Here is a 23,444-nt window from a genome sequence, read left to right as displayed (position 1 = left end):
GGAGTTCTATGACAGGTTTACAGCAGTAAGACAAGAGAGAGAGGGGTGGGGAGATTGCATTTTCTTGGACTGTAAGAAGGCGTTTGACACAGTTCCAAACAAGAGATTAGTGCAAAAGCTGGAAGACCAGGCAGGGATAACAGGGAAGGCACTACAATGGAACAGGGAATACCTGTCAGGAAGACAGCAAGGAGTCATGGTACAAGGCGAGGTGTCAGAGTGGACGCCTGTGACGAGTGGGGCTCCACAGGGGTCAGTCCTAGGACCGGTGCTGTTTCTGGTATTTGTGAACGACGAAGGGCTCATGCGAGCAGGGCAAAGCTACTGATCATGGGTGACTTCAATCAGATGGAAATCGATTGGGAGAACTTGGAGCCACATGAGGGCCAAGAAACGTGGAGGGCTAAGATGATGGAGGTGGTACTGGAAAACCTCATGTACCAACACATAAAGGACACTACCAGAGAGAGAGGAGAGGATGAACCAGCGAGACTGGACCTAGTATTCACCTTGAGTAGTGCAGATATTGAGGAAATCACTTATGAAAGACCCCTTGGGGTCACTTATCATGTGGTTCTGAGCTTCGAATACATAGTAGAGTTACAAGTGGAGAGGGAAGCAGGAAGGGCAGGACGAATGAAGCCAAACTACAAGAGAGGGGACTACACAGGCATGGAGAATTTCCTGCACAGGGTTCAGTAGGACAGAGAACTGGCAGGGAAGTCAATAAACGAGATGATGGAATATGTGACAACAATATGCAAGGAAGCTAAGAAGAGGTTTGTACCCAAGGGTAACAGGAATAATGAAAAAGCCAGGATGAGCCCATGGTTCACCCAAAGGTGCAGGGAGGCCAAAATCAAGTGTGCTAGAAAATGGAAGAAGCACAGAAGGCGAAGGACCCAGGAGAATAAGAACAGCAGTCATAGAGCCAGAAATGAATATGCACAGGTAAGAGCGGAGGCTCAGAGACAATACAAGAATGACATAGCAGCAAAAGTCAAATCTGAGCCAAAGCTGTTGTACAGCCACATCAGGAGGAAAACAACAGTCAAGGATCAGGTAATCGAGTTGTGGAAAGGAGGGAAGGTCACAAGAAATGTGAGGAGCTCAACATGAGATTCAAAGAAGTGTTCACAGAGGAAACAGAAGGGCCTCCACAAAGACGGAGAGGTGGGGTACACCATCAAGTGTTGGACACAATACATGCAACTGAAGAAGAAGTGAAGTGGCTGCTAAGTGAGCTAGATACCTCAAAGGCGATGGGGCCCGATACATCTCTCCATGGTTACTGAGAGAGGGAGCAGAGGCACTATATATAACACTAACAACAATCTTTAACACATCTATCGAAACAGGACGACTACCTGAAGTATGGAAGACAGCACATGTAGTCCCAATTTTTAAAAAAATGAGACAGACATGACGAACTAAACTACAGACCAGTGTCACTGACGTGTATAGTATGCAAAGTCATGGAGAAGATTGTCAGGAGAAGAGTGGTGGAACACCTAGAAAGGAGCTTATCAACGACAGCCAGCACGGTTTCAGGGACGGGAAATCCTGTGTCAAAAACCTACTGGAGTTCTATAACAAGGTGACAGCAGTAAGACAAGAGAGAGAGAGGTGGGGAGATTGCATTTTCTTGGACTGTAAGGCGTTTGACACAGTTCCACACAAGAGATTAGTACAAAAGCTGGAGAACCAGGCAGGGATAACAAGGAAGGCACTACAATGGATCAGGGAATACCTGTCAGGAAGACAACAGCGAGTCATGGTACGTGGCGAGGTGTCATAGTGGGCGTCTGTAACGAGCGGGGTGCCACAAGGGTCAGTCCGAGGAACGGTGCTGTTTCTGGTATTTGTGAACGACGTGAGAGAAGGAATAGACTCTGAAGTGTCTCTGTTTGCAGATGACGTGAAGTTGATGAGAAGAATTCAATCGGACGAGGATCAAGCAGAACTACAAAGGTACCTGAACAGGCTGCAGGCCTGGTCCTGGAGTTCAACCCCACCAAGTGTAAAGTTATGATGATTGGGGAAGGCAAAGAAGACCACAGACGGAGTACAGTCTAGGGGGCCAGAGACTATAAACCTCACTCAAGGAAAAGGATTTTGGGGTGAGTATAACACTGGGAACATCTCCTGAGGCGTACATCAACCAAATAACTACTGCAGCATACTGGCGCCTGACAAACCTAAGAACAGCATTCCGACATCTTAATAAGGAATCATTCAGGACCCTGTACACTGTGTATGCAGAGCCAGTCTGGAACCCACACCTAACCAAGCATGTAAGGAAACTGTAGAAAGTGCAAAGGTTTGCAACAAAACTAGTCCCGGAGCTAAGGGTATGTCCTACGAGGAGAGGTTAAGGGAAATCAACCTGACGACACTGGAAGACAGGAAAGATAGGGGGATATGATAACGACATATAAAATATTGAGAGGAATCGACAAGGTGGACAAAAACAGGATGTTCCAGAGATGGGACACAGCAACAAGAGGTCACAGTTGGAAGTTGAAGACTCAGATGAATCATAGGGATGTTAGGAAGTATTTCTTCAGCCTTAGAGTTGTCAGGAAGTTCAATAGTCTGGGAAGTGATGTAGTGGAGGCAGGATCCCTACATAGTTTTAAGAAGAGGTATGATATAAAGCTCATGGGGTGGAAAGAGTGACCGAGTAGGGGCCAGTAAAGAGGCGGGGCCAGGAGCTATGAATCGACTCCTGCAACCACAACTAGGTGAGTACACATACCTACAGATCCACATACCTGTGGGTACAAGGATAGACTATTTGGTATGTGAACTACAGGACGGAAAGAACGTAGGTGGAAGCTGAAAACACAGATGAGCCAATGAGATTCTTCAGTCTTGGGATGATTAACAAGTAGATTGAGCTGAATCGGGTGGTGATTAAAGCAAACTGCATACGTAAGTTCAATAACAGGTATGAAAGATCTCCAGAGGCTAGAAACCAGAAATTGGTGGCCATTTTTCGAACTACAGGAAGGGGCCAGGAGCTGAGTCTAGACATATACAAATGCAAGTGGGTATACAAAAACAGCTCTACGTAATTATTACAAATTTTCTGCCCACCTCTGTAGAGATCACTTCCCTTTAGCATTAATCAAGGTTGAAAATCAGTCAACAAATACGTGGACAGTGAATCACAATTAGTATCATGAAGACTGTTACCACTGATTATATGATGTGGGACAATTAAAATAAGAGAGAAAACCAGACAGACATAGACAGAAACAGACGGACAGACAAGTACTTACACGGACCGAGAGATTAGTTATATGAACTTAAACCTGACAAAGTTCACTTCGATGAGGAGTTTAGAAAAAGCCCATGTACTTCTTGTTCTCAAAGATTTTTGACGTTTACTTGCTATATAAAAATCTTTCTCCCGTTGGTTGGTCCTCAGTATCAACGTCACAGTTCACCTTCCACATGAAGACATGTCCCTCTACCCTTATATTCATCTACAGTCTTCCTGACACACAACTGGTTCACACAGGGTAAGTACCCGGATGGGTTGCGCATTTAACCTAACCTTGAGATGTCTGGGACCCGGTTGGTAGTGGGTATATATATACCCACTGAGGACTACTCCCAGGACCACACCACAGGCACAACTGCCTCAGATCCACTCCAAAATGAAGTTTGTGAGTAAGAACCAGTGTCTAGGGTTTCCAGTGAAGTTGATAATGAAAATTAATGTAAAGGATTTGTAACTATCATTCCACGTTGGTCTTTTCACAAGAAGATAAAAGTGACAACCACATAATTAGCTTTTTATAGAGAGAAAAAAAAACATATCACGGGCGGGGTTAGAACCCGCGATCAGAGTCTCAAAGCTCCAGTGAACTTGGGGAAAGCGAATTAAGTAATATCGGTTACTAGAGACTTGGTTATTTAACAAACAGACGGATTAAAGTACAATAAGTTTCCGCGTCCCGACGAATTGTTAAGGGTTCTAAAAGAATTTAAGGTGCAAGGTAGTCTTTTAAATATATCATCTCAAACGACTATCCGTCTTTCCTTCCTGATGATATGTGGAAGATTTCTAATGTGATTCTTATCTAAAAAACGGGAGATAAGTCCCGACCAACGCATTGCCTCCTAGGCAGATTGACGTCAATAACTGACAAATTATTCGAACCGATAATAACAGAAATAACTGGTTCTCTGCTACCGGTGGGGAGCAGAGAACCATTTTAACGCAACGTTTCACCCAAGACTAGACTTTATGAAGTATACAAAAAAAGCAAAGGAGCACCGTCAGGTTAAACTTGGAGGTCAGGTCACTGCCAAATCAAGTGTGAGGTCAGTTGTTGGAGAGAATAAGCTATTGGGGTAAAGTGACAAGTTGATTATGTTTAATGAATGATGGACATTGTGGGTAAAAGTTCCGGCCAACATGTACAAATATCATCACATTAGTTGCTTAATGGTTTCCAGGAAGTGGATCGCTGCTTCATCCCGAATTCTGCATTTGGCCTTGTTGTTGTTGTGCTGGAACAGTTGTGCTCTTCACCAGTCCTTGGTGAGAGAAGGAAGTGTGCGATGGACTACGCAAGCGTTGTTACTTTTATCCATCCTTCAGGCATATTAATACTCCTGAAGGCGTGCCTGAATGCCTCTTCCGGTATTCTAAAGGCCGAACTGATTGCAACCGTCACACGATATGCCGTGTGACGGCATACCAGCATAACGTGTGACGGCATACTGGCTTTCGCCATTGCCTACCCAGCGGATATGATTAGAAGCCACTTTGATGAACATAACGAGTCGCCATGAGGAAGAAATGTGTCCATATTCTTTACGAGAATCTTCCTTACGGAATGATGGTTTTATCTTGAGAATAACCAAATATATTATGTTAATAGTTCACGTTATTGTATTGCTTCACATTTATCAGCAGAGTTGTATGACCCACACGGATTTAGCACTTCTTTCTGAATATAATGATAATAATATTAATAAGATTAACAAGAACAACAATAACAACAACAACAACAACAACAATAATAATAATAATAATAATAATAATAATAATAATAATAATAATAATAATAATAATAATAATAATAATAATAATAATAATAATAATAATAATTTACATTTACGAACATTAACTTTTAATTACTCGGACAACTGAGCTAACTTGCACAGGGCCTTTAATATCCTTTGCAGTCGACCTCAAAGGCGCCATTTTTTCCCAACTTTGTATCATTCGCAAATTTTGCAATTTTAACTTGTATTCCACAAACAGAGATCAATTGTGTAAATTGTGAAAACTTTGCTAAGGAACGACTTCTGAGGAAGTTCACTTGTTACGTTCACTTAGTCATACGCTTATTGTTTTAAAGGCTCAATGTGGCTATTTTGAGAAGTATTACAGATATTACATGTTTAACGAGGAAACTTCGGATGGTGTTTCGATCAGTTTTGAACCATTATCAAGTCCTGTCCTCCCTGGACTATTATCAAGCATTCTAAGTGCAGGTTATTTGTGAATTGTTCCAGCCTCGGTAAGTCACTTTTATTCTACCAAGAAATGTATTTTTCCTCAATGTAGCGCCCATGAGCAGCGACGTATATACAGGGATGACGTATATCACAGTATATATACAGAGATGGCGTATATCACAGTACATATACACAGAGAATTTGTTTTAAATCCTGTTTTATTGATTAACGTGTTTTTGACTGGTAGCCTGTAAGCAAAATGCAGTCTTAATAATCTTAGGGTAAGGTTATTAAGACTGCATTTCAAGGTAACCGACAGACGTGTTGGTTGGTGATTAATTCGTGCTCCTCAACTCTCAGTCTTGTATCTCGTACTGTACTTCTGGATTTCACCCACCAACTATCTGTGACACGTTCTCGAGGTCTCACTGAAAATCGAGGTGAATTACATTTGTGCTGACATTTGAGCTTCGTATTTCTTAACTGAATATTTCTAGAAAAGTTGCTGTGTAAAATAATAATGTTATGATCTTTTTTTCTAATAATTTCTTTTTCATAAAGTTTATAATGCCGATAAATGTGTAAGAGAAACACTTAAGCAAGGTTAATTTTTTAATGCAAACATTTCGCCCTCCAGGGGCTTTATCAGTCCAGAACAGAAACAGAAAGTCAGGTAAAAACTGAGTAGTGTGTAGGTCAGTGGTATTGTGGGTAGGTACTGCGGGCGGCTGCTCAAAATGATTACACATTGAACCATGGTGGTATTGTTGTTGTTCATCTTCCAGACGCTGCTATTCCTGATGTTGCTGCTGGCTGTGTCAGCTGTCCTCGCAGATCCAGCGCCTGGCTTCGGCAAGAAAGGTGGTGGTTTTGGCAAGAAAGGTGGTGGCTATGCTCCTCGCCCCGTCTACCAGCCGGTCTACTACGGATATCCATGCTATGGCTATGGACGATAGACTTGTTCCGCCTACATGATTGATAAAAACTTATATTGTAATGAAAAAAAAAATACTGCTTATATTATAAATATTCAAACATGATACAAAAAAGAAAAAAAATCACCAACTCGAACTCACTGAGTAAAACCAAAATATCGTACAGCGGGAGACTACGAACTGATCAGTAATGTTCGCTATATCTGGAAGACCTTCCCCAAGCACTATTAAAAACTATTATAAAAACATTTCCCCTGTGACTTCTTCATTACTCACAGTGTAACTCTTACACGACAAATGATGTATGATAACGCCAAGAATACGAAACAATGAATGTCATTCAATCAAATGAAATTCACTGGCGCATGTGATTGTACAGGTAGAAGATTGTGTGGTATAAACCGTGATAATAGATTCCGACAGGTATTTACAAAATTTGAAAAAAACATTAGCTTTCTTGACACTCAGTCAGGCAAAGCAGCACATACCCAGCAACATAGGAATCACATGACCACATTATCTACCCGTCCTCAACCCAATATGACATTCTTCAGTCCACCACGTACCACTTACACCTCACTCCCCGCCTATATATACTGTCTTTGTAACCTCTGTATGTTACATCGATACCATGCCTAACCCTTCTAGGGTGGGGTAGGTGCCTGAGCCCGAGCCTTTAGCTCATAAGACTGTCATTCCCATTTGCCCCCTTGGGGCGGGGATGGCAGACCAGAGAGGCCTAGCTTGTGGCTAGGCCTGGGGACAGTTGGTCCCAAAGATGAGGAGGTACTTGTGCCTCCTCCCATGGGAGACTTAGGTCTCAGATACTCCCTAAAGAGGGAACCAAGGCCGGGCCACCACTTGGAAAAGGCCCGGGCCGGGAGAATACCGGCTAATCTTTAACTAACTAACTAACTAACTGTATGTTAGAAGTGATCAAGGTCCCAGGACCGAAACGTTTTCTAATAAATATGTCCTAGTATTTGTTCAAGTGTCTTTCTCAGCCATAAGATTGTGTCACCAAGAGACTGATTTCTGTCCTCATCATGTTTGCTCTCTTAACAGTGTCATTCATCTATTACATTTTTACCATTAGATGAAAACAATTAATCTTCCTGAAGTTTAAATTTATTTCATCACTGTATTCCCCGCTCTAGCCTGTACTTTATACACCACCCTGTACTTTATACATTACTCTGTACTTTATACACCACCCTGTACTTTATACATTACTCTGTACTTTATACACCACCCTGTACTTCATACACTACCCTCTACTTCATACACCACCTTGTATTTCATACACCACCTTGTATTTCATACACCACCTTGTATTTCATACACCACCTTGTAATCATACACTACCCTATACTTCATTCGCTATCCTGTACTTTATACACCAGTCTATACATCCTACACTACTCTGTACATTCTACTCTAATAGACCCCTGGCTGTCTTCAAGCAGGCACAGGACAGGCGCCTAAAATCGGTACCTTCCCAGCCGGGCTGTGGCTCGTACGTTGGATTGCCTGCAGCCAGCAGTAACAGCCTGGTTGATCAGGCCCTGTTCCACCATGAGGCCTGGTCACAGACCGGGTCGCGGGGGCGTTGACCCCCGGAACTCTCTCCAGGTAAACTTCAGGTAAACATCCTACACTACTCTGTACATCCTACACTATTCTGTACATCCTACACTACTCTGTATATCCTACACTACTCTACATCCTGCACTACTCTGTACATCCTACACTACTCTGTACATCCTACACTGCTCTACATCCTACACTACTCTGTACATCCTACACTACTCTACATCCTGCACTACTCTGTACATCCTACACTACTCTGTACATCTTACACTACTCTACATCCTGCACTACTCTGTACATCCTACACTACTCTACATCCTACACTACTCTGTACATCCTACACTACTCTGTACATCCTACACTACTCTGTACATCCTACACTACTCTACATCCTGCACTACTCTGTACATCCTACACTACTCTGTACATCTTACACTACATCCTGCACTACTCTGTACATCCTACACTACTCTACATCCTACACTACTCTGTACATCCTACACTACTCTGTACATCCTACACTACTCTGTACATCCTGCACTACTCTGTACATCCTACACTACTCTGTACATCTTACACTACTCTACATCCTGCACTACTCTGTACATCCTACACTACTCTACATCCTTCACTACTCTGTACATCCTACACTACTCTGTGCATCCTACACTACTCTGTACATCCTACACTACTCTACATCCTGCACTACTCTGTACATCCTACACTACTCTGTACATCTTACACTACTCTACATCCTGCACTACTCTGTACATCCTACACTACTCTACATTCTACACTACTCTGTACATCCTACACTACTCTGTACATCCTACACTACTCTGTACATCCTACACTACTCTACATCCTGCACTACTCTGTACATCCTACACTACTCTACATCCTGCACTACTCTGTACATCCTACACTACTCTACATCCTACACTACTCTGTACATCCTACACTACTCTGTGCATCCTACACTACTCTGTACATCCTACACTACTCTACCTCCTGCACTACTCTGTACATCCTACACTACTCTACATCCTACACTACTCTGTACATCCTACACTACTCTGTGCATCCTACACTACTCTGTACATCCTACACTACTCTACATCCTGCACTACTCTGTACATCCTACACTACTCTGTACATCTTACACTACTCTACATCCTGCACTACTCTGTACATCCTGCACTACTCTACATCCTACACTACTTTGTACATCCTACACTACTCTGTACATCCTACACTACTCTGTACATCCTACACTACTCTACATCCCGCACTACTCTGTACATCCTACACTACTCTACATCCTACACTACTCTGTACATCCTGCACTACTCTGTACATCCTACACTACTCTGTACATCCTACACTACTCTACATCCTACACTACTCTGTACAATCTCCAAACTTTAAATTCCAAGGAAAACTTAGAAATAGAATAACTTATCAATAGACCAAAGATTTAACAGCGACACATTGATGAATACGACACATGCGCAACACCTGAGTATCACTCTTAATGACACATATTAACCTATGTCACTTATGTAAATTTTAATCACCACACCAGTCTCTAAAAAAATTACTTTAATACTGGAATTTAACAGAATATACATGATGTTTCAAAGAGAAGGACCCAATTTAAAGGCAATATATATTTAAATCGGGTTAATCTCTTTGAAAAACCCTATACCATGAACAACCTCAGTGAAAATTATGAACTATATCAGCAATGATTAAAATATCTCCCGCGCCCAGATCCTGTTCTTTATTGACTGTTGTGTGAACCACACGCCAATAACGTGAGTTGTGTGAACCACACGCCAATAACGTATGCTGTGTGAACCACACGCCAATAACGTGTGTTGTGTGAACCACACGCCAATAACGTATGTTGTGTGAACCACACGCCAATAACGTATGTTGTGTGAACCACACGCCAATAACGTATGTTGTGTGAACCACACGCCAATAACGTATGTTGTGTGAACCACACGCAAATAACGTGTGTTGTGTGAACCACACGCCAATAACGTATGCTGTGAGAACCACACGCCAATAACGCATGTTGTGTGAACCACACACCAATAACGTATGTTGTGTGAACCACACGCCAATAACGTATGTTGTGTGAACCACACGCCAATAACGTATGCTCTGAGAACCACACGCCAATAACGCATGTTGTGTGAACCACACACCAATAACGTATGTTGTGGGAACCACACGCCAATAACGTATGTTGGGTGAACCACACGCCAATAACGTATGTTGTGTGAACCACACGCCAGTAACGTATGTTGCGTGAACCACACGCCAATAACGCATGTTGTGTGAACCACACGCCAATAACGCATGTTGTGTGAACCACACGCCAATAACGTATGTTGTGTGAACCACACGCCAATAACGTATGTTGTGTGAACCACACGCCAGTAACGTATGTTGTGTGAACCACACGCCAATAACGCATGTGTGAACCACACGCCAATAACGTATGTTGTGTGAACCACACGCCAATAACGTATGTTGTGTGAACCACACGCCAGTAACGTATGTTGTGTGAACCACACGCCAATAACGTATGTTGTGTGAACCACACGCCAATAACGTATGTTGTGTGAACCACACGCCAATAACGTATGTTGTGTGAACCACACGCCAATAACGTATGTTGTGTGAACCACACGCCAATAACGTATGTTGTGTGAACCACACGCCAATAACGTATGTTGTGTGAACCACACGCCAGTAACGTATGTTGTGTGAACCACACGCCAATAACGCATGTTGTGTGAACCACACACCAATAACGTATGTTGTGTGAACCACACGCCAATAACGTATGTTGTGTGAACCACACGCCAGTAACGTATGTTGTGTGAACCACACGCCAATAACGTATGTTGTGTGAACCACACGCCAATAACGTGTGTTGTGTGAACCACACGCCAATAACGTGTGTTGTGTGAACCACACGCCAATAACGTATGCTGTGTGAACCACACGCCAATAGCGTGTGTTGTGTGAACCACACGCCAATAACGTATGTTGTGTGAACCACACGCCAGTAACGTATGTTGTGTGAACCACACGCCAATAACGCATGTTGTGTGAACCACACGCCAATAACGCATGTTGTGTGAACCACACGCCAATAACGTATGTTGTGTGAACCACACGCCAATAACGTATGTTGTGTGAACCACACGCCAATAACGTATGTTGTGTGAACCACACGCCAATAACGTATGTTTTTGTGTGTGAATACGATATGAAGACCATAAACAATGTCGCCTCACTCCTACAAATATTTTAATGACACATGAAACTCTTATGCAGATCGAAGGAGAGAATTATTATAACTGTGCGTGGCTGTGTATTGTTCCAGCCAGGGTATTGTGTATTGTTCCAGCCAGGGTATTGTGTATTGTTCCAGCCAGGGTATTGTGTATTGTTCCAGCCAGGGTATTGTGTATTGTTCCAACCAGGGTATTGTGTATTGTTCCAGCCAGGGTATTGTGTATTGTTCCAGCCAAGGTATTGTGTATTGTTCCAGCCAGGGTATTGTGTATTGTTCCAGCCAAGGTATTGTGTATTGTTCCAGCCAGGGTATTGTGTATTGTTCCAGCCAGGGTATTGTGTATTGTTCCAGCCAAGGTATTGTGTGTTGTTCCAGCCAGGGTATTTTGTATTGTTCCAGCCATGATATTGTGTATTGTTGCAGCCAAGGTATTGTGTATTGTACCAGCCTGGGTATTGTGTATTGTTCCAGCCAGGATATTGTGTATTGTTCCAGCCAGGGTATTGTGTATTGTTCCAACCAGGGTACTGTGTATTGTTCCAGCCAAGGTATTGTGTATTGTTCCAGCCAGGGTATTGTGTATTGTTCCAGCCAGGGTATTGTGTATTGTTCCAGCTAAGGTATCGTGTATTGTTTCAGCCAGGGTATTGTGTATTGTTCCAGCCAAGGTATTGTGTATTGTTCCAGCCAGGGTATTGTGCATTGTTCCAGCCAGGCTATTGTGTATTGTTCCAGTCAAGGTATTGTGTATTGTTCCAGCTAAGGTATCGTGTATTGTTTCAGCCAGGGTATTGTGTATTGTTCCAGCCAAGGTATTGTGTATTGTTCCAGCCAAGGTATTGTGTATTGTTCCAGCCAGGATATTATGTATTGTTCCAGTCAAGGTATTGTGTATTGTTCTAGCCAGAGTATTGTGTAATGTTCCAGCCAGGGTATTGTGTATTGTTCCAGCCAGGGTATTGTGTATTGTTCCAGCCAGGATATTATGTATTGTTCCAGTCAAGGTATTGTGTATTGTTCTAGCCAGAGTATTGTGTAATGTTCCAGCCAGGGTATTGTGTATTGTTCCAGCCAAGGTATTGTGTATTGTTCCAGCCAGGATATTATGTATTGTTCCAGTCAAGGTATTGTGTATTGTTCTAGCCAGAGTATTGTGTAATGTTCCAGCCAGGGTATTGTGTATTGTTCCAGCCAGGGTATTGTGTATTGTTCCAGCCAAGATATTGTGTATTGTTCCAGCCAGGGTATTGTGTATTGTTCCAGCCAGGGTATTGCGTATTGTTCCAGCCAGGGTATTGTGTATTGTTCCAGCCAGGGTATTTGTATTGTTCCAACCAAATTATTGTGTATTGTTCCAGTCAAGGTATTGTGTATTGTTCCATCCCTCGTATTGTGTATTGTTCCAGCCAAGGTATTGTGTATTGTTCCAGCCAGGGTATTGTGTATTGTTCCAGCCATGGTATTGTGTATTGTTCCAGCCAGGGTATTGTGTATTGTTCCAGCCAAGGTATTGTGTATTGTTCCAGCCAGGGTATTGTGTATTGTTCCAGCCAAGGTATTGTGTATTGTTCCAGCCAAGGTATTGTGCATTGTTCCAGCCAGGGTATTGTGTATTGTTCCAGCCAAGGTATTGTGTATTGTTCCAGCCAGGACATTGTGTATTGTTCCAGCTAAGGTATCGTGTATTGTTCCAGCCAGGGTATTGTGTATTGTTCCAGCCAAGGTATTGTGTATTGTTCCAGCCAGGGTATTGTGCATTGTTCCAGCCAGGGTATTGTGTATTGCTCCAGCCAAGGTATTGTGTATTGTACCAGCCAGAGTATGGTGTATTGTTCCAGCCAGGGTATTGTGTATTGTTCCAGCAAAGTTATTGTGTATTGTTCCAGCCAGGATATTATGTATTGTTCCAGTCAAGGTATTGTGTATTGTTCCAGCCAAGATATTGTGTATTGTTCCAGCCAGGGTATTGTGTATTGTTCCAGCCAGGGTATTTGTATTGTTCCAGCCATGGTATTGTGTATTGTTCCAGTCAAGGTATTGTGTAATGTTCCAGCCAAGGTAGTGTGTATTGTTCCAGCCAGGGTATTGTGCATTGTTCCAGCCAAGATATTGTGTATTGCTCCAGTCAGGGTATTGTGTATTGTTCCATCCACGGTATTGTGTATTGTTCCATCCTTGGTAATGTGTATTGTTCCAGCCATGGTATTGTGTATTGTTTTAGCCACGGTATTGTGTATTGTTCCAGCCAGGGTATTGTGTATTGTTCCAGCCAAGGTATTGTGTATTGTTCCAGCCAGGGTATTGTGTATTGTTCCAGCCAAGGTATTGTGTATTGTTCCAGCCAAGGTATTGTGCATTGTTCCAGCCAGGGTATTGTGTATTGTTCCAGCCAGGGTATTGTGTATTGTTCCAGCCAAGGTATTGTGCATTGTTCCAGCCAGGGTATTGTGTATTGTTCCAGCCAGGGTATTGTGTATTGTTCCAGCCAGGGTATTGTGTATTGTTCCAGCCAAGGTATTGTGTATTGTTCCAGCCAGGGTATTGTGTATTGTTCCAGCCAAGGTATTGTGTATTGTTCCAGCCAAGGTATTGTGCATTGTTCCAGCCAGGGTATTGTGTATTGTTCCAGCCAAGGTATTGTGTATTGTTCCACCCAGGACATTGTGTATTGTTCCAACCTGGGTATTGTGTATTGTTCCAGCCAAGGTATTGTGTATTGTTCCAGCCAGGATATTGTGTATTGTTCCAGTCAAGGTATTGTGTATTGTTCTAGCCAGAGTATTGTGTAATGTTCTAGCCAGGGTATTGTGTATTGTTCCAGCCAGGGTATTGTGTATTGTTCCAGCCAAGATAATATGTATTGTTCCAGCCAGGGTATTGTGTATTGTTCCAGCCAGGGTATTGCGTATTGTTCCAGCCAGGGTATTGTGTATTGTTTTAGCCACGGTATTGTGTATTGTTCCAGCCAAGATACTGTGTATTGTTTCAGCCACGGTATGGTGTATTGTTCCAGGCACTGTACTGTGTATTGTCACAGCCACGGTATTGTGTGTGTTGTTCCGGTCACGGTATTGTATACTGTGAACGGTTCTGACCACAAAACTGTGTGTTTGTTGTGATCTGTTCTACCCACGGTTTTATGTGTTAGTTGCGAATGTTACATCTAATGCCGCGTCTTTTGCTTTTTATGGGAACTGATTTTCATGTGCAAGTTTGGTACTTATCCCTCTATGATTTTCCAAGTGTATATTATCATGTATCTCTCTCGCCTGCGTTATAAGTAATACAAATCAAGGGACTTTACCCGTTCCCAGTAATTTAGGTGCCTTATCGTACTTATGTGTGCCGTGAAAGTTCTTTGTACACTCTCCAGGTCAACAATTTCGCCTACCTTGAAGGGGGCAGTTAGTGTACAGCAGTATTCCAGCATAGAGAGAACAAGCGATCTGAAGAGAATCATCAGAGGCTTGGCGTCCCTAGTTTTGAAGATTCTCATTATCCATCCTATCATTTTTCTAGCAGATGCGGTAGATATACTGTTGTGGTCTTTGAAGACGAGATCCTCTGACATTATCACTCCCAGGTCTTTCATTACTTTTTCGCTCTATTCTGCGATTAGAGTAATCGAAATTTCTCTTCACTGAACTTCATATTGTTTTGAGTGGCCCATTTGATGATTTGGTTGATGTCCGCTTGGAGTCTTGAGGTGTCTTCGTTGGAAGTCACGGTCATGGCAATTCGGGTGTCATCCGCAAAGGAAGACACGGAGCTATGGCTATGTCAGATATGAGGATGAAGAATAGGATGAGAGGGAGTACTGTGCCTTGTGGCACAAAATTTTTCACCGTAGCTGCCTCGGACTTTACTCTGTTTACCATTACTCTTTGTGTTCTATTTGTTAAGAAGTTATAGATCCATTTACCAACTTTTCCTTTACCACGCATTTTGTGCGCTATTACACCGTGGTCGCACTTGTCGAAGGCTTTTGCGAAGTCTGTGTATACTATATCTGCATTTTGTTTATCCTCTATAGTATCCAAAACAGTAGTTGGGACAGGCAGGAGCGACCTGCTCTAAACCCGTGTTGCCCTGGGTTGTGTAACTGATAGGTATCTAGGTGGTTGACGATCTTGCTTCTTAGAACCCTTTCAAAGATTTTTATATGGGATGTTAATGCTATTGGTCTATAGTTCTTTGCAACTGATTTACTGCCACCTTTGTAGAGTGGGGCTGTATGTATAATGTAGTGTAATGTATAATTAACGAGGCGAATAGAAACTAAAGAGTGCAAGTTAGGGATACAAATGAACCTGTAGAAATTGCCGGACTGGTCAGGCAAGTGGGAAGGGGGAAGATCAGAAAATGAACTTAAATTCGGTGGATGGAGACTGTAATTCCGAGAATATCTCCTGAGGTGCACATCAGCTAAATAACCTCTTGGTGAATGAAAGATTAGCTTTCAGGAATTTCAACAAACATGTGTGAGGCCCATCATAGAGTATTAAGCACCAGCAAGGATCCCACTGTTGATAAAAGTGTGAAAGTGAAGAGGTTTGCAATGAGACTATTTTCAGAGCTTAGGAAAATAAACAGACAGACAGACACACACACACACACACACACACACACACACACACACACACACACACACACACACACACACACACACACACACACACACACACACACACACACACACACACACACACACACACACACACACGCACACACACACACAAACACACATACACACATGAAACACTAAAGTGCAAATAATTAGCTCATCGAAAAGTTCCAAATAAGGTCATAGTTTAATAATATCGGGATTGGTGGAACACCTTGACGGACTCCTGTGACTCGAGCACTGACTCCTGCATGGTAACTCTTGTCGTAGACACCAAGTAGTAACATGGACCAGTAAAGGTATATTACATGTCTTGACTGCATGAAGGCCTTTGTCACAGTGCTGCACAGAATACTGATACACACACACACACACACACACACACATTAGAAAGTATGTCAGAGTAGCGATGGAAGGTCACCGGCATTAACGACCATTCGTTGTTTGCATCCTGATTACTGATTGCCTCGCCTTCTTATTATTACTGTGTATATCTGAACCTTTGCTTTCTACAACAATGTACAAGCAGAAACTTTATCTTTTACAGCTATTTAAATCTTGAGCCTTTTCTTTGTACAGCTTTGTATTTCTTCAAGGTATACTTTCTACAGCTACGTATACCCAGATATTTTACTTGCTACAGTCGATGAATACTTAAAGCCTTTAATATGACCAACTATGTATATGTAGAACTTTAACTTCGAAGAGTTATGTATAACCAGATTCTTTAATTTGCTCAGCTATGTATATCAAGAACTTAATTTGTTCAGTTATCATATATACTGAAGTATTATTTGTGCGGTAATCTTGACTACAGACCCCGGCATTTGAAAAGTAATCTTTGACGAGAGAAACCCATTCAAAATTTACTGAAAAACGAGGGCAATGACATCTTTTACACTGTAGATATAAGAGATGTGATTAAAGCCTTTCATCCGCATGTTTGTCTTTAAGCCAAGTCGTCTGCTGGAACAATTCCAGCGGAAGGGCAATGAGATACACAAACTATCCGTTTTCTTTTTTCCTGAACACCGGCCTGATACAGAGAGAGAACTGCCTCTCTCTCCCTCTCTTTCCTTCTTTGCCTTTTGTCAACGTAAACCTTTGTTGTAGGGGCTTCAATTCACCTGGAAGGTGTTTCGGGGATCAGCACCCCCGCAGCCCGCTCCGAGACCAGGCCTCGCGGTGGATCAGGGCCTGATTAACGAGGCCGTTACTGTTGGCCACACTGAAACCGACGTACGAGCCACAGCCCGGCTGGTCAGGTACCGACTTGAGGTGTCTGTCCAGTGCCCTCTTCAAGACAGGCAGCGTATAAGAAATAAAAATTAACTCCCTAAAATAGGAATCACATTGTGCTTTGTGTAAATATAATGCGTATGTAAACAGCATGTGCATATTGAAAATATCATGAAATGGTAGCATATATATATATATATATATATATATATATATATATATATATATATATATATATATTATATATATAATATATATATATATTATATATATAATATATATATATATATATTATATATATATATATATATATATATTTATTTTTTTTTATTATCACACCGGCCGATTCCCACCAAGGCAGGGTGGCCCGAAAAAGAAAAACTTTCACCATCATTCACTCCATCACTGTCTTGCCAGAAGGGTGCTTTACACTACAGTTTTTAAACTGCAACATTAACACCCCTCCTTCAGAGTGCAGGCACTGTACTTCCCATCTCCAGGACTCAAGTCCGGCCTGCCGGTTTCCCTGAATCCCTTCATAAATGTTACTTTGCTCACACTCCAACAGCACGTCAAGTATTAAAAACCATTTGTCTCCATTCACTCCTATCAAACACGCTCAAGCATGCCTGCTGGAAGTCCAAGCCCCTCGCACACACACATATATATATATATATATATATATATATATATATATATATATATATATATATATATATATATATATATATATATGTCGTGCCGAAGAGGCAGAACTTGCGATCTTGGCTTAAATAGCAACGCTCATCTTGCCATATGGGACAAGCGAAAATTTGTGTATGCAATAATTTCGCCAAAATCATTCTGAACCTAACGAATTTTTTTTTATTTCACTGTGTTTGTTTAGTATTAAATTATTGTAAACAAATCTAAAATATATTTAGTTGGGTTAGGCTAAAATAAATTTTTCTTTTTATAATAAGGTTAGGTAAGTTTTCTAAGATTCTTTTGGAGCAAAATTGCAATTTTTTACATTAGCATTAATGGAAAAAATTATGTCTTTAAACGTATAAGAGAAAATTTTAGAAAGGACTTAATTTTAAATGAGTTCTTACTAATTGACCAGTTTTACATATTCGGCACGACATATATGTATATATATATATATATATATATATATATATATATATATATATATATATATATATATATATATATATATATATATATATATATATATATATATATATATATATATATATTATGTGTGTGTGTGTGTGTGTGTGTAATAATGAATAATAACTCCGAAAATTAAATTGAATGTCTTTGTTTAACTGACGAAGCTTTAAATATTCCACTGACTGATCTCGAACTACTGTCTCATTGGGCTTTCCAACCACTGACAAGTATAAGCTGACTCGTGACCTTCATTAGAAGATGGCGTTTACCCATGAACACCAAGCTTTATTAACTGAAATAAACAATACTTGGGAAATCACGAAAAATGCAGAGCAGCAATGCAGTTGAGCGGAGAGGCTGAGCTGACTCCTTCCATCAGGTTGAGCAGTTGGCGGAGAAGGTGAAGGAACGGTTCAGCAAGTCTGCAGCTGCTCTTATTCTGCTTTATAGTGTTTGTTGTACTAATGAAAGCTATTGATTAGTACTGCACTCTGCCTGAGGGACCGACCATCTCTTGACCATCTCCTATCGAAGTTGAGGGACCGATTACCTCATAATTACTTTCACTGTCTCCTGTATTTGACTGAAGAAGTCTGTTGTGCAGGTGAAACTTTTCGGCAATATAAATACCCAGGTGTTGCACACGTGTCTTGGTCATCAATTTTTCGATATTGTATTCATCTGATGTCTTGTGAAATATCTAATCAGGTTACAGCCCACTTCATGAAGTGAGGATGTGAGGCTGGTCTGGTCTCAGCTTACTTCATGAGGTGAAGATGTGAGTCTAGTCTTGCCTCAGCCCACTTCATGAGGTGAAAACGTGGGTTTAGTCTGGCCTCAGTCCACTTCATGTGCTGAAGATGTGAGTCTAGTCTGGCCTCAGCCCACTTCATGAACTGAAGATGTGTTTCTGGTCTTACCTCAGCCCACTTCATGAGGTGAAGATATGAGTTAAGTCTGGTCTCACCCCACTTCATGAGGTGAAGATGTGAGTCTACTCTTGCCTCAGCCCACTTCATGAGCTGAAGATGTGAGACTAGTCTGCCATCAGCCCACTTCATGAGACGAAGATGTGTTTCTAGTCATGCCTCAGCTCACTTCATGAGTTGAAGATGTGAGACTAGTCTTCTTTCAGCCCGCTTCATGAGATGAAGATGTGATTCTAGTCTTGTCTCAGCCCACTTCATGAGCTGAAGATATGACTCTAGTCTGGCCTCAACCCACATCATGAGGAAAAAATGTGAGTCTAGTCTGGCATCAGCCCACTTCATGAGGTGAAGATGTGAATCTAGTCTTGCCTCAGCCCACTTCATGAGATGAAGATGTGAGTCTAGTCTGGCCTCAGCCCACTTCATGAGGTGAGTCTCAGTAGTTGACACTTTTATGAAGTATAGTCAACAGTCTCATTATTTCACTATTTTTTATGAAAACTGTTTAATATCGGGTCAGAATCAGTTCTCTTATTTACTTTTTTATGTAAGAGATAGAGTAAGAGACGAGATTAAAAATAAAACAAGCATATGAATGACCACGGGTGATGTGATGTCGCAAGATGAACACACCACAGACATTCACAGTTGGGCTTACGTGGTGTAAGCCCAAGCAGTTTAACCTGAAAGGTCGATGTGTGTCTAGGTCACTAGCCTAAAGTTCGTCCCTCCCTCCCTCTCTCTCTGCTCTGTCTGGTTGCGATATCTGGTACCCAGTTGATAGTGTATATATATATGTTGACGACGACTCACTAGAGCACACAACGGACACGCTACCTCTGATCCACTCCAAAATGAAATTTGTGAGTAAACCGCATTTCTGAGGATTGGATATGAAGGTTGACGGATTTTTTTGCACTGTTTTGTGAGATAATCATTACACGTCTGTGACGAGCAAAATACTAGAAGAAAATGAGTGATGTGCTTGTGTATAGTGGATGATACAGTGTTATGAATGACACGACTGTAAAGAACTCGCCGAACGGAGGGTTCGAAGTCCCGTCAGTCCCAGCTCAAAATCTAGCAGACCAATGCGTTGTCCATTGTACCACACCGGCCTAATAAGACTTGCCCAACCAGGTGTGTTTCTACACACAGAGCCCTCCGGTCGGTGAGTTGAATGATGGATTCACAGCAGTGTAAGATAAAGATTGTATTTCCTCTGCAGACGTGGCTTCTTCTGCTGTTCTGCATGGTGGTGACTGTGGTTCTAGCTGCTCCAGACTCCCAGTACGGTGCCCCAGCTCCTCCACCCCAGTACGGTGCCCCAGCTCCTCCACCTCCTCCACCTCCCCCACCGCCCCGATATGGCAGCTACGCTCCTCCGCCTCCCCCACCTCCTCCACCTCCCCCGCCTTCACCGGCTCCCGGGAAGAAAGGCGGTGGCAAGAGAGAAGCTTTCGTCGGCCTATTGAAAACTGTCTTGAAAGCTCTCCTGGGAAAGGGAGGCAGTGGCAAGAAAGCTGCTGCCCCTCCCCCTCCCCCTCCACCACCACCTCCTCCTCCTCCTCCTCGCTACGGCGGCTACGGCCGGTAGACTGTTTTCTCTTCTTTGTTCATTTTCCTCTGCATTCATCCATCATATTTATCAACATTGTTGACCGTAGTATAAAATGAACTAAACAAAAAGACGAAATAAAACACCGTGAATTATAAAATCTTAAAAGTGTCAGAGATGAAAGTGTAAAATATGTCACTGACCCGAATTCCTTGAGGAAGACCAACACTGTGTACTAATTGTCTGACCATAGATTACGAACTCTCGAACAATGTTCAGTACATCGGGAAGACGTTAACGATGTCTTCCCAATTCATTAACACTACATTACCCGTGTGGGCACCAGGCTGGTAGACAACAACCATCCAGGGAGGTGCTGCGGTCCTGTCAAATGAGTGTCAAATAGAAATCTGATGTAGGAGTGCTGATCTTTCTTCCTCTCTTTATCACATAAGACGACAAGTAAATTTTGCGATCTTACATTTGTATTCAGTACATATACATATATATATATATATATATATATATATATATATATATATATATATATATATATATATATATATATATATATATATATATATATATATATATATATATATATATATATATATATATATATATATATATATATATATATATATATATATATATATATATATATATATATATATATATATATATATATATATATATATATATATATATATATATATATATATATATATATATATATATATATATATATATATATATATATATATATATATATATATATACCTTCACTATCCTCAAGTGCTTATCAATAGTTCTTAAACGTTTAATATTTACTTTCCAACCTAAGAGACCTTAACCGAGACTAGGAAGTGAGAAAGATAATCCTCAGAACCACTGAGGAATATGTGTCCCCCTGGTCATGGACCGGGTCACGGGGGCATTAACCCCTGGAACACACTCCAGGTATGCTTAGCACCATCAGATATACCTCAGCACCACATAATGTAACTCTCACACCAATAATAATACTAATTATAAAAAAATATGTAATAATCCCACTAAATTAGATATATTGATGATCTTAATTATTAAGGAACATGACTGCGTCATCGGCAGACCACTTTCTCAGTCATACTCTCTTTTAAATGAGATATAATTCTATATAATTTTTGTCATCTTACCCAAGCCTAATTGTCTCCACTACCTCCCTCCCTTAACTACAACATTTCATACGATCCATATCACCTGTGCTTTCGTAAACGAAGAAGCAATATGCTTGCTGTTCATGACATTTGATTTAGAAAACATTTCATCCACCAGGAACTTCACCAATTTAGAGTTCCTGAAATGCAACAAGTTGTGGTTAAAGACACGAACAAACATTTATGGCATTTTATTATGGCAACATTTTGGTAATGGGAGCCAAAAAGGGTCCAGGATGAATACTTTTCCATAATCTAAGAAAATGTTCTTTAAGTTTATGTGGCTTCACAACTTGCCGGCATTACATAAATTTTTTTTACACCAGAATACCATTAATTGCATACAAATATTGTTTCTTGTTTACATATTTTCGGTATATATTTTACCACTTATACATATCACTTGCATTTTGTATTCATTTACTGAAATATTCTGTACTTCCCTATACTAGTCAGTAGATAGCAAGTGTACGTAGTAACGTAGAATGAATAATATAATTTACAGAATGTCTGGGTTTTAATCTGTGATATCCCTGCTGTATTAAACATGAATTTATTGTGAGAAAAACATACAGATAAATAGAAAAAAAACTGAGCTCTTTCATGTGCTTAAACACAGGTTTTATTTCTTATTTAACTTTTTTTTTTCATATTTACAATCACGCGTTTTATTGCGATTTCTTCCATGAATCTACTGTGTTGAAAAGATTCATACAGAATTTACTCATACATTCATTTATACTGTTAAACTATTAGAAATTCCTAAAATATCCATTCACAGGGGGTAAATTCAACTTTAAAACAGAATATTTACCAGTGGTCTGTCACTGGAATTGTAGGCTAGTAAGAGTAGTGAGACTGCCAACTAGCATCACTGAAATTACCACACAGAGTTGCTTAAAATAATCGTGAGTGAGAATCGATGGACTGAGTATTCGTGCCTAGCATGGGCCAGGAGGACTACTGCAAGCGGACACGGCGGTTATATACTAGTTTCTATAAGAAATTCTTCAAGTCTAGAAGGGTTTGTACTTCTATATCACTGATCCTGTACTAAACAAAGTATAACACTTAAGTTGTACAATGTATTAGAACATTTATTAATGAGACGATTGGAGGGCAAAACGTTTCCTTATAGCTAATACCACTTTGGTGTCTTACATGATGACGCTCACTTTTAAAAGTCTACTTTATGTTATGTTTAGTTTTCTTAGAGATTTCTTCTTGTCTTAATAATTGCACAAATTATATAAAAGTGCGACAGTCTAATAGAAACACTTTTTAAAAATTTCTATTGAATATTTTTCCTATTATCGAGGGGAAGCCACTGGAAAGTCTGCCTGAATACACTGCAACTTAAATAGAGATTCCCTGGTTGTGAATGACATGTGTAACAAAACTGTTTCAACAAA

At 41.0% G+C, this 23,444-nt stretch overlaps 1 protein-coding gene and 1 long non-coding RNA gene across 2 annotated transcripts; both read left to right on the top strand.

Annotated features, from left to right (window-relative positions):
• The first annotated feature begins 3,596 nt into the window (after positions 1-3,596).
• LOC128685127 (uncharacterized) lies at positions 3,597-6,718 on the top strand. The gene is made up of 2 exons (XR_008406479.2): positions 3,597-3,674; positions 6,267-6,718. It is a non-coding gene; the product is annotated as an uncharacterized lncRNA (long non-coding RNA).
• A 12,003-nt stretch (positions 6,719-18,721) lies between these two features.
• LOC128684653 (actin nucleation-promoting factor WASL-like) lies at positions 18,722-21,328 on the top strand. The gene is made up of 2 exons (XM_053770933.2): positions 18,722-20,138; positions 20,504-21,328. The coding sequence occupies exons 1-2, from the start codon at positions 20,130-20,132 to the stop codon at positions 20,870-20,872; spliced, it is 378 nt and encodes a 125-aa protein (XP_053626908.1). The 5' UTR covers positions 18,722-20,129; the 3' UTR covers positions 20,873-21,328.
• Positions 21,329-23,444: the final 2,116 nt, after the last annotated feature.

The sequence above is a fragment of the Cherax quadricarinatus genome, chromosome 5 (assembly GCF_038502225.1).
Source record: "Cherax quadricarinatus isolate ZL_2023a chromosome 5, ASM3850222v1, whole genome shotgun sequence".
Lineage (NCBI taxonomy): Eukaryota > Metazoa > Arthropoda > Malacostraca > Decapoda > Parastacidae > Cherax > Cherax quadricarinatus.
Note: the sequence above shows the minus strand (reverse complement) of the source record. Positions and strands in the feature narration are given on the sequence as shown.